The sequence below is a fragment of the Pipra filicauda genome, unplaced genomic scaffold (genome assembly GCF_003945595.2).
Source record: "Pipra filicauda isolate LSUMZ 115617 unplaced genomic scaffold, ASM394559v2 scaffold47_size6085603_pilon, whole genome shotgun sequence".
In the NCBI taxonomy this organism is placed as follows: domain Eukaryota; kingdom Metazoa; phylum Chordata; class Aves; order Passeriformes; family Pipridae; genus Pipra; species Pipra filicauda.
In genome coordinates, this window is record NW_024104620.1 from 3,477,331 (window position 1) to 3,490,000 (window position 12,670).

Here is a 12,670-nt window from a genome sequence, read left to right on the forward strand (position 1 = left end):
ACCACTGGCCTCCTTGGGTTTTTTTGATTGCTTAATGGAGTAATTTTAAGGAAAGGTACCACATGCTCTCTCTTGCACATGAAAAAGGACATTTCAGCATCTTGATGGCATCAGAAGGGACAAAGGCACGTGTTTGGAAGGGGACCAGCTTGCATCCTTAACCTGCCCTGACAGGGAGAGGAGCTGCCTGATCCAAGGGAGACCATACCTGTCCACAAAGAGAAGTCTTACCAGGCTTCACATCTTATCCACAGTCCTCTTCTTCCTTCTTGCCAGAGCAGAGTTGAAAATCTTGGAATTGCCATGAGGTTTTATTATCGCTTGCAAACCAGATCCTACTTCATCAGATAAAGACACAATTGCATTCATTGACTCTGACACAAGGATATGCATGGTGATAAACATACAGATAGATGTACACACTTATACATGAATGAGATATGCTAATTAAAAATTGCAGTGGGCACTTTATTAAAAATTTATTGTACAATCTACATCTTCAAAACATTTTACATCAACAAATATAGCGGCTTGACTGCTGGAATCATAAGTGATTTATCTTTAAAAGGCTGTATTTGCAACTGGATGCAAAGATTCTTGATGAACTGCCATTACATTTAAACTACTGGTTTTTATTGGAAGTATTTTGATTGTTATCTGTTTGTTCTCCATCCTTGAGAGAAATAAAACAAGTGTCTCGGCTTTCATTTTATCGGATAGATGGCACCATGTAGCATATTTCCCATGCTAGTTTGAATTACAGCTGTTTATCTTTCAGCTTTCTTTAAGATTAATTAAATGCAAATGTAACTCCACGAATCATGGGATTACCTGCCAGACCCCTTATTAATACCTTCACTTAAAAACCCCTGTGCCAGAGAGTCATTAATTTGCAATAAAAAAAAAAAAAAAAGAGAGAGAGAGAGAGAGAGAGAAGTGCTCAAGCAGCCCTTTGCCTCCCAACAACCCGGAGATGGCTGCCCAATTAGTCCGGTAGCGTTTGGATCCTCCTTTCAGGCCCTGTGGCCCTTTGAGGACACAATAAGGCTCCAATGATAACCTGGCAACCTAGGTAGAAACTCAGCCAAGTGTGAGCGTTTGAAGCTGCAGCTTGGCTGCCATCGTGTCGGCAAAAAGAAAGAATTCAGGCACCATGTCATCCAGTACAAAGGATAAAAACAGATTCAACCGGAAATTCAATGTGGCACCACATATGGGATACATGAGTGCGGTTACACAACAGGCCACATATTTTTTTTGAACAGTCTCCTGCATGTGATGCCGAGGACATGTGTAACCATCATAACGTCTCTAAGAATCTGTATTTAATTTGAGCTGGGGTGGTGGCAGGGATTGGAGATCTGAAGCCGCCACAGGTTTGTGGCAGATGGCTCTGTGTCAGCTATGACAAGCAGCCAGGCTCGGCTTCCTCTGCAGATTTTCTTTTCTCTCTGATCAGGTAAATATGGGCACACTCTGGAAACTTCCACAATTCTGCCTGAGGCTGCAAGTTTGTGACTTAGCCCCATCTGTCACAAATCTTCCCTCGGTTCTGCTGCGAGCAGAGACCTGAATTTACTGCTGAGCGCTGCCCAAGAAAACCCGGCCGTCTCGCCCTGCGAGGAAGCACAAGAGAGAAGCACACGGAGCCGTGTTAGAAGCTGGGACACAAAGGGGACGTCTCTCACACAGGAAGGAAGGGTTTCTGGACGGGTGAATTCAGTGGGTTTTTTTTAAATACAGATAAGCTGGTCATCAGGCCCAGGTTATTTGCTCCTGCATGAGCACCATCAAATATCCCTTTGCTTTACTGGTTGGTCTCAGTAGACACACCCACAGATGGAACACCCATGGGGACCAACCTGCCCCTCTCACCCTCAGACATGGCAGAACCATGAGCCAGCAGGAGTGAGGGCCTAGTTCTCCTGCTTGGACATCATCAGTCTGAGCTTTATTTGAGAGTAACCTCCTTTTTCTGGGGAGTGATAAATATGCAAAGGTCTGGACACTCATTTTTTCAACAAACAATCATTCCATCAACAGCTATCAAATATGTAGAGATAAACAGAAGCAAAGTTTTCACATAAAGCAAGATCTCCCCATAAAGAACAGGCAGCATAATGTCACTAGCAATACAATATCTTTCATGAAATAATCAGCTGATTTGTTTCTGGTGTCCTAAGATCAGAACTGAAACACTTAATATCTACTCTGCCATCATTAGACCCAGAATTAACCTTTAGATTTGAATAAGGAGTGTTCATCCATTCAGACCGGCTGGTTCAGGACAGTTGGAGTTCAAGCAGACAGTAATGATTTGGCACACATTTTATGAACTTTCTAAAAAATCATCTTAAAAAAATACTTAGAGCCTATTATTCAACACAAAACCTGAAATTTTGCAGGCAAGGCAGCAAAGTGATTTACAGAGCCAGTTTGTATTAGATCAGATTTACTCTGTGATCCAGCTCCTTCCCTCTGCAAGTGAGTAAAAGAGAAGGAACAAGGTGTAAAACAGTTTTTAGCAATTATTTTTGGAGCTCAGTTTTCAAACTCCAAGCACCTTTGGAAACCGCCATCAAAAGACATCATTGCTTTTACATAAATAGGGTGAACTGTAAGGCCTGAGGCAGAGCTATATAATGTTCCTCAATAGAGTAACAGTATTTCCCTGATCAAACTGTTTCTTATATTGGCCTTTTAAAAGTCATTTCATTCTTAATGTCTTTAAACAAAAAAACCCTCAAATTTTGGATGTGAATCTACACAGGACACACTGGTGGGTACCTTGCATAGGATGGTTCAGAACACCAACCAACTACAGCAGCAGGAAAACAGTTTCAGGCTTCCTTTCTCAAGGTACTTTTGAATAAAGTTTACTGAAAAAAAAAGAGTTTCCATGCTTTTTGCAACTTTTCTTCCGAAGTCAATTCTATTTCCTCTGACCCATTTCTCCATCTACTGTTTTGCAGTGGCTGTGGCTCATCTGCCAGTTTTCATTTACTTTCTAAAACTACCCTAGAAGCTATCTAACACTGTCAGAATAAAAAGTTCCAAGTCCTGGTGTTTCTGCTGAAAGCTGCATCCATAACTGCTTTCCTAACCAATGCTTTAATCCTGCTCCACAAGTGCAGCCAACTGCTATGAGCTACGGACCAAGACTTGGGGGCAAGGGTTAGTGGTGATCATGGCAGTGTTGGCTTAATGGTTGGATTCAATCATCTTAAGGGTCTTTCCCAAGCTAAATGTTTGCATGATTCTATGATTTTCAAAGAGCTGAAGTCTCCTGGATATATAGTTCTGAGAGTGAAGAGCAAGGCAAGTACAGGTCACCTATGCATAGATATATCTATATGTATATTATGTCTTTACATCTATGGCTAGACCCCAAAATGAGCTATCAGGTAACTTCGACAGCCTTCCTGCCAGTTCATTTCTTCCACAGTGAGGATTCACATTAGCTAACAGATCTCACAGCTGCTTCCAGACGCACACACTGCTTGAAGACCTAAGGTTGACCCAAAACGCTTAAACTGTGTCCCACAGTCCAGCAGACCTTCCCCCCTCAAGCAAACCTCCTAAGCTAGAGGTGGATTTCACCTAGATCAGCCAAACATATGGGAAAGAAAAGTGTCAAGACTTCAGTCTAACTCTGGGCAATTTAACCCAGCTCTGAAGTCAGATCCTGCTTCGAAGCTGGCCCTGCTTGGATAAGAGGCTGGCCAGGTGACGTCCAGAGGCACCTTCCTTAACTACACTGTGATTCCATGTTCTAAACAAGCAACCAAAGTTTTCTTTCACCTAAGAAATCCTTATGTTATATACATTTTACTTAGGATCCCATGCCTAAGCACTGAAACAGAGATGGGAGAGCACGGACACAGCATGCTGCACTCCAGAGTTCCCAGGCTGCTACAACCTTCTCACACAGCAGATCTAAGCCACCTCTGAAACCATTTAAAATTAAATTCAGTGGAAACTGAGAATCTCAGGAGGAAAACACAAGTTTCTCACTTGTGTTTCTAACCTCTTTCTGACCTGCACCTAATGCTAACCAGGTAAAAGCACAAATTCAACATAATTCCTTCTTTTTTTCCTCTGCAAACACATTCTGCTGCTGAACAGAAAGCCAGCAGGATGGATGGAAATGCTTGTACTATTTGCATACCCTATAAAGCTCTGAATTAACTTTATCAACCCAGGACAAAAGATCTGGAGAACACTGTAAGCAAACATCTGCTCAATATACATTCACCATTAAAAAGTAAACAGTAGGATTTGCTCCATAAGGAACAGGTTGAAAATTATCAGAGTACTACACATCACATAAACCAATGGCACGGTCTAGAATACTCTATAAAGCAATGATCACACCAGCACAGAAACAGCTCTCAAGCATCAAAATGGCTTGAATGATGAGAGATCAGAATATAAACATGGAATAACATTCACAAAGAGAGACTTAAAAGACTGAGATACTGAAAATGTTTGACAAATGCTTACAAAATAAGGAACGATATACAAAAGATGGACGAGGAGCTCCTGCTTCCAGGAGACCAGCTCCAGAACGAGAGTCAATGCAGCTAAAGGTGGGGAAAACCTGAACCAACTGAGGGAAAAGCTTTTAACAACATCTGTAAATATATCATAGAATCACGGAATGGTTTGGGTTAGAAGGCACCTTAAAGATCATCTTGCTCCAACCCCCTGCCATGCACAGGGACACCTTCCACTAGACCACGCTGCTTATGGAAAAATTCATTTCTCATGGAGTTTTGCTGGGGATTGAGTAAGGATAAAGGTAGAGGCTTTGCATGGACTGTACAAGAACTATGAACAGCTACTGCTCCCTGCAACAGGGCTGAGTGGCTGATGGGACATCTGGTGTGAGGCTCCCCTGCATCCTCACGTGTCCAGCGCCTGTATCCTTAGCCTGAGAATGTGTCCTGATGCCTAAGTATGAAAGCTGGACCATGAGCAGTTTTCCCTTCTACATGTTTCCCTGAAATACCCAAGATACTGCTTTATCTCAAATCAGAGAAAAAAGAAAAGGAAAAAAAAATAAAAAAGAAAGTTTTGTTAGAACTGCCCTATACAGCCAAATCCTGAGACTGGAAACAATTCAGATGTCTACGGTCTAAGTGGGATCTTAATTTGATTTTACAGCAGTTTAATCCCTTTGAATTCAGCAGACTTCCTTCTACAGTGGTGTAAGAAAGAAAAAAAATCACGCCATGTGTCTTTTCCTAGGCAGGTGAGCTTCTGTAGTGTGATGGAAATGAGAAGATGAATGTCAGAAAGTGGGCCAAATTCTTTTCTCTGTTAAACAAGCATGAGTGAGAGTAGGATTTTCTGTAGGAACTGAAGCTGACAGCATGTCAACCAGCACTCATTCAGCTGGGAGGGCTGGGAGAGATTATTTAAAGTTGTCAGCTCCTTCCATGCCTGGCTTTTGGCAACTCTTCTTGTCCCTCTCCACTGTATACTCTTTATACATGCTGTTTTAAATTAAGAAACTCAAGTGAGGGAACTGAAAGGTAAACTTAAAGAAAATAATGCAGAAACAAATGCTTTGACCCGTTTTATTTTATTTTTTTAACTTTAAATCTGCTAGATAGGGTGCTTGCAAGCACTGACAGGTTCTGTGGTGTACTCAGACCGATGCCCTGTTGTTACTTGCTTCACTCTAGTGCTTATTTTGGCAGCTAAAAACACCCAGAACTAGAGTTTGGTTCCATAAAACTGGAACAGAACAAATAATTGATAACAAATGAGATTTGCTTCCCTCTCATCTCAATCTTCTGCTAATGATGGGTAGAAGGCAAGGTTGAAATGCAGATGAGCCAGCCCTTGGTGCTGTGAGAATGCCCAGGGTGAGCAATACATCATTTGGAAAGGTTTTCATAGGTGCTTACATTATGGACACTTCTAAAAGTCTGCCAGCATGAATCTGCCCTGTGCAGTGAAGCTATTACAGTTTAATACCTTGGTCTGTGCATTTTCACAGGGATACTCCCTGTGTCCCGTCCTAAGCTGACTGCCCCGCTGCCATTTATCTCCTTTCTGTCCCTAATTTTGTCAGCACAAGCACTGAGGACAACTGGAAGAATAAACTGCCTGTTTAATTAGTCCACTGTCTAATTACTGTAGATATCCTTAGTAATAAAATCCCAACAATATGTAAAAGGATAAGCCAAAGTTCTTCTGATGGCGATTACTTCCCAACCTATGGAGCCGAATCTCCAACCAGCAAAAACACTATTCGTTTTTAAAGCATTTTTACTTTCAAAATTTCACAGATACTTTATAAACTTGAGGCAGAGAGTGTGGCAGGAAGGCTTCTGAAAGAAAAGGAGCTGGTAAGTATGGACTCCTGTGCTGGGGTCCCTTTTCTATTCCACTGTAACAGAGATAATATTATAGTGATCTGACAAAGAGGTGATAATAAGGTGTAAGTGCTGTTTACCCTTACTGATTTCACTCTTTTCAGCTTCCTAAAAAAGCAGCATCCATCCACCTATAATGACATTAACAGCACAGCTCTAAGTCAGCATTTTCTAGGAGGTTTTACGGATGGTTCCACTGTGAAAGAGGACTTGGCGTACGTGGGTGTAGGTACAAAAAGACAACTCTAACAGCATTCTCCGAGCTGATCCAAAGCCTATTAAAGACAACAGGGATCTTTCTTGTGGTGCTCACAGGTGCTGGATTAGGCTCTGCTTTAACTCATTTTAAAACGATCCCCCACTCAGCTCAGTTGCTACCTGTTGCAGACATTCAGTTCTAACTCTCAAAAGATCTGAACGGGGCTGCACAAGCCCATGTACGAGGGGTAGGAAAAACAGCTTCTGCCTGCAAATCAGCTCAAGGAATTCTTTAAAAAAAGAGGAGAATCCTTCAAGAAAATCAGCATTTTACCTACGGGGCTTGCACACACGTTTTCAACCCGTTCTATTTTACATCAGTATTTTGTTCACCGTTATTCCCGTTTTTTGCACGCCTTTGCTCTGTTTAGGATCTGGGGATCCAGATGTAGGGTGAAGATCCACGTGAACATAACTATTAGCTGAGCCTGAAGCATTGGGAAATGTCAAGGTAAACATTTAAGGACTGTTTTCCCTTTGAAGCCCCCATGTATAACTCTACGATACTATTGACTCAAGAAGTAATGCTGAACACTGGAAGTGTTCAGTCAGCATTTTAAACTATTATGAGCTACCTTCTGAACCATTGCCAAGTTAATAGACAATGAAAGATAATGAGCTTGAAATTGGGTGTTAAATTGCATTTTTGGTTCTCTCCTTTTTTCTTGAGGTTTAACTGTTTCCTGCAGAAACAACATCATCTTTGATGTGTCATTATGTAAATGTCTATTTTTAGGTCACAAAAAAAGTCAAGGCGTGGGCTGAACCCTCGCTGCTCCTGTGAGGGGTCGAGAGGCAGACGAGACACAGCAGGACCCAACACTTTCTGGTCCCCAGAGGGAGGGAGGTGGAGGGGTGAGATTGGGTCTGCTGGTAGCATGAGACTCCAAATTAAGGAGGAGATTACTCGCCCTGCTCATTAACAATGTGCCTGGACAGCAACAGCCAGGGAACGCTCAAGGAACTACGTTTGCATTGCACGGGTTAACACAGGGAGTGTTTCCATGCACCCCTTTAAGGACTTTGAGCTAAATTCAGGTTTTTTTTACAACTGAAAAACCTCTGTCATGCAGGGGTGATGTGTATCCAACCTACCCATGGCAGAGCCAGGACAGAAAAAGTCATAAACTGCTGTGAATGTACATATCAGCGTGCAGAAAATAGCAGTTATTCTCCTAAAAGGAGCATTGTGTAATAACAGCTCTTCACTGGAATAATATATTTAGTGCTTCATCTACAATCAAATTTGAAAAAAAAAGAAAAGTGTGACTCCCAGCAGCATAAATACACCACTTAAATCCGTGAAAGTCAGTCTAGCACTGAACACTCAAGCTAAACCTGAACGGAGGGTCTGTCACTGAAACTGGACTTTCTCTACAGAAATAACTGAAGAGCACATGACAAATACCAGTAAATTATACTCCTGATAAACTTTTATGCTCAACACACCTTACAAAGAAATAAAATAATCATAATTATGAAAATCATTCGAATCACTCCAAAAGTCAAAGAAATCTTACCTGATACCTGTCACCTGCATTTTTTTTAAGATTAAATTACAATACAAAGGTAAACTTATCCTCATTAGTATAATTGTAGGATCTTTCTTTTATTTTCCTTTTAAACTAATGAGTTGCATTAATCTAGGTTCATTTTTATAAGCCTCTTGGGTCCAAATGTAAAGGACAGTCATTTTAGAAAACAATAAATTAAAAAAAGCATGTAGCATGCATTAAGTGCACGTATTTCATAAGACCTAGGTTAATACAACTGGCATCTAGTTTAATTAATCCTTGTTAGTGTAACGACTAATATCCCTCCCTAGCATGTTTCCTTTAAACATTAGTATGTTAATTAAATGTTGTTTTTTTAAGGTTTTTTTTTTTTTTCCTTTGTACTTCAATATGGCATTATATCATCTAAAACTATTCCAAACAACTACCTTATAGAGATGTTTCCTTACAATATCTGGTCTCTTGCAGAAATTCTGAAGCCTTTTAAAAAGCTGTTCAGGTGTAGAATACAGATATTCAGCTGCAGGAAAAACAGATACATTTTTAATGAAACAAAAACCTCAAAGCACACACTCGATATTAGTCACTTTACTAATTAAAAATGCATATTGCTCTGTGCCGCCTCGTGTTTTACATTATTTAAGCATGATTTTATAAGGTTACCTCAGCTCACAAGGATGTTTAATGCTAAATAAGACTGTGTAGTTGTGCTGTTTAGACATCTCCTTTGGGTGATTAAAATACATTATTCTAATGTAACACAATGCATATGTGATACATTTAGTGATGAGATTTTTCAAAGAACTGGTACTACATTAGTGTGTATCCTGTACTGCAGTTGCATACTATTAAGTATTAAATTGTTTAAATAATTTGGTGTGATTTTCAGGCCTCGTTTTTTTTTTTTTTTCCCTTCTGTGTATCAAAAAAAAAATAAATCTGCAAACCATTGCAGCATCACTGACCTTTTAACAAAAATCTATCATTACGGGTTGTGTATGCTAACAATGAAGAATGCTATTTCAAAACTTGCTTTTGTGTTATCTTAAAAGAACAGATGGCAAATATAAACTTCGTCTAATGTATTAAAACACATAAAATTTTCCTTAACACTAACATGTTGGCTTGCCAAATAAACAATTGCTTTCGCTCAAGTTTATCCCGAAACTTTGGATTTTAGCAGGAATCACGTTATTACGCTTCAGCAAAAGTAACATTGAACAGAGCAGCTACCTGGGAATATCTCTGGGTACACCAAGGCTTTGGGACACAGCGGGTAGCAGCCACAATGCACAGCTTCGATCCTGAGGATTAGAAACCATAAATACACAAAAATAGACGTTAGTCAGCCAAAAACTTATTTCGGTGCAAGAGCCTTGAGGTTGCCTACATGCAGCAAGAGGGAAACATTTTTTTTTTTTTCCTTCAGCAGCACAATCCCTCTAAATGCCAAAGTTGCTCTTTTTAAAGAAAATTTTATTGATCATATGAATTACATAGAACAGAACAGCGAGCATATGTTTTGTTCGCTGAATAAATCAAAGCGCAGCTCTGCATTTTTTTGTTTTTTAAATACTGTTTAACACATTTTATAATCAGCAGACAGACACATGTAACAACATGGTGAAGTATGGACGGCTTTGCTTAATAATGCTGCCGGAAAACAAGGGCACGTTGGCTACACCAGGGTGCCCACACAGACACACACATCACCCTCACCTGGCACAGCAAAGACTCTCCCTTAGACTTCCAGACTCCAAAGGTTACAGCTAAATATAGCCCAGGAACAACTCGCAGCGTGCTCCAGGCTGGGATATTTGAGCTTATTCACATGCTTTGGATAATTTCCTTTATTTTTTCAGGGCATAAACTGTTGTATTTTTTAATAACCACCGATGAAATCCCTTTGCCAAAGCGCGCGCAGAGCTTTGTACTCGCGCTTTCTTTTTTTTTTTTCAAGGAACAATTTACATATCTCCTGTAACATCAAACCCAAATATTTTAGAATTGCACCCACCATGGCGCAAAGTTTTCCAGTAGCGAATCTAAAGCAAAGTTGTCCCTCTTGGTGTTCACTTTTTAATAAATGAACGGGTTAAGGCAGCCAGGTTTCAGTTTATTTTTTTCGCATAATGACCATTGATCTGACATAACGCCGCTCCAAAGATACAACTGTAATTTCTGTTGGCCAGAAATTACACACTGAAATTCAAAACACTTCTTAAAATATGTTTATTTTATGAGAGGCTTTGAATTTCCTCCAACATGTTGACCATACGAGGACTTTATTTTTAACTTCAGTTTCCCTCACCCACCCAGAATAAAAAATCTGAAATCTTGTCAACGTTCACCTTTTCTATTTTCAGTGACAATCCAAAAAGGTTTTGCTACCTTCATGTGCATATTGGCTTTGGTGCTTTATTACAGGTGCCCTGAAAGAACTGTATTTCCTTTAGATCTACTCAATTTTAAACAGGAAAAAAAGAAAATAAAGAATAACATACTCAGCTTTCATGCTAGAAAACTATGCATATCCACAAACCCCAAAGACACACATTTCTCTGCAAATGCTTTTGCTAAGAAATGATTGCTGGGGTTTTTTTTCATAAACTTTTAAAATTTTTAATTTATGTCTTTTTTTTTTTTTAAATAACATATGCACTTCAGATTGCATTTTAAACATTAACAACAATTTCAAAGTGTACATCGTCTAGCACTATATTTTTTACCAAAGGGAAATGTTTCTGATGTGTGATTTAATTGATGATTTCAGTTCTTAAATATTGTGTCATATGTCAAAGCAAATAGATTTTTAAAGTTTTCTTTAATCTAGGAGGAAAAAAAAAAGAGTGAAACTGTGGACATTTCAGTAATAGCTCAGATCACTAAGTTATGTTAAAATATTTGCTTTTTAATCATATCGTCTGCATGAAAAAAAAAAAAAGGAACAGCTCCCTAAAACAAAACTGCAGGCCAAGATGGGATCTGAGTCATCATTTGAGTATGAAATTCCCCCTTATGAGAAACCTCTACCAGGATCATGAATTAGTAAAATCAGAATTTAATGCCTCTGTACTTTGCTGGATGAAAGTTAAAAATTTGGAATTCTTTCATTTGCAAATGATCTTATTTGCATACTCATTTCCTACCTTTCTGCAGCAAAGTTCATGTGGATTTTCTGACCAGTACTTATTACACGTAGTAAGTGTTACTACAAACTGTACACCTTCCAGATGCCAAGACCTATAGACCAGACCAAACTGGGCAGAGCACACACGGGCTCAGGCTTTGGTCTGGGGATGGACAGAGAATCTTTTAATTTCCACGCATTTCTGTGCTCTCCCGGAAAAGTATCATATCATAACAATAATACAATTATTCTTCATTTCAATCCTTAAGCACTACTAGTTAAATAATAAATAGAGTTCCGATTGATCTATTGTTAAAATGGCTAGTAAATGGCCTTTTTATTCCAATTAACAAATCATCTGCTAAATCTATGAATCTTAATATTCAGGTCTATTCACTTCAATTCATACAATTTATCTGCAAATAGTTGTTGGGCTTTTGATTCTAAATATAATTAGCTGATAATTTTGCTTGGCTGAATTACTTTTCTGGAGGGCCTGCTAAGGCTCTCAGTCGCATTATCTAGCAATAATGAATCTGATAGGTGAAATTTTTTACTGTAATGAGGATGAGACACAGTTGTGACACCTGAGTCTAGTAATAACAGAAGACTGCTAATTATCGACAGCACTTTTTTGTGTGATGCACAGAGAAAAAAAAAAATCCCTCATTATTAAAAAATAAAAAGTTACAATTATAAGTGACACCGGAGGAGAGTAAATAAAATGGAGTGATTAAAACATTGCTGCTTTAAGGGTGTTTTTAATTAAGTGGAAATGCTAATGTTGTCATACTTAGCAGATGGGATTAAAATTAGTTATTGTAAGTAACTCATATTTTATGTTATGGTTTCCACAGCATGTCTACAAGATCTAAGAAAGTGATACATTCCATAAGACATTTAAAAAATGAAATTCTCATAGTCTTTACAGCTCATAATAATGAACATCATGAATAAACTATTGAAAAAAAAATCCTGCCAAGGCTTTTACCATCGTGACTTAACTCGCATGGAATGTAACCATAATGTACTGGGCTGCTGGAATCACACTGCTGGTCTGCCTTTGTCTTTTGCTGATTGCTGCATTTCTGATTTCCTTCACTCTCAACAATAACAGAAGTTTGGTGCTTGGGCAGGCATCCAACATCAAGTGTGGTGTCAAGAAGGTACAGCTTTGGTGCAAGGGAAGATGATGACCACCCACCAAGGTGATGTTCTAAACGAAAGCACAGGATGCATCATGTAACTGCAGATAAAAACCTAATTGCACACTTTCTCCTACTTTATTTGTGTAAAATTTTCCATCTGCTACATCTAAAGATGTCTAAACTGTTAGTATCAAACCTGCATTCAGCTGCCAGCTGTGCACATTAAGGATTGCA

General features: G+C 39.2%; 1 protein-coding gene across 3 annotated transcripts in view; it reads right to left on the reverse strand.

Moving 5' to 3' along the window:
- Positions 1-447: 447 nt before the first annotated feature.
- GTDC1 (glycosyltransferase like domain containing 1) overlaps positions 448-12,670 on the reverse strand; it is a 180,178-nt gene continuing 167,955 nt past the window's right edge. For all 3 annotated transcript variants that reach the window (XM_027731207.2, XM_027731209.2, XM_039386325.1), the window contains 3 exons: positions 9,392-9,462; positions 8,587-8,678; positions 448-1,616 (listed from right to left, as the gene is read on the reverse strand). In XM_027731207.2, coding sequence (XP_027587008.2) covers positions 1,533-1,616; positions 8,587-8,678; positions 9,392-9,462 — 247 coding nt within the window. In that variant the 3' untranslated portion in view covers positions 448-1,532. The remainder of the gene's footprint in view (positions 1,617-8,586; positions 8,679-9,391; positions 9,463-12,670) is intronic.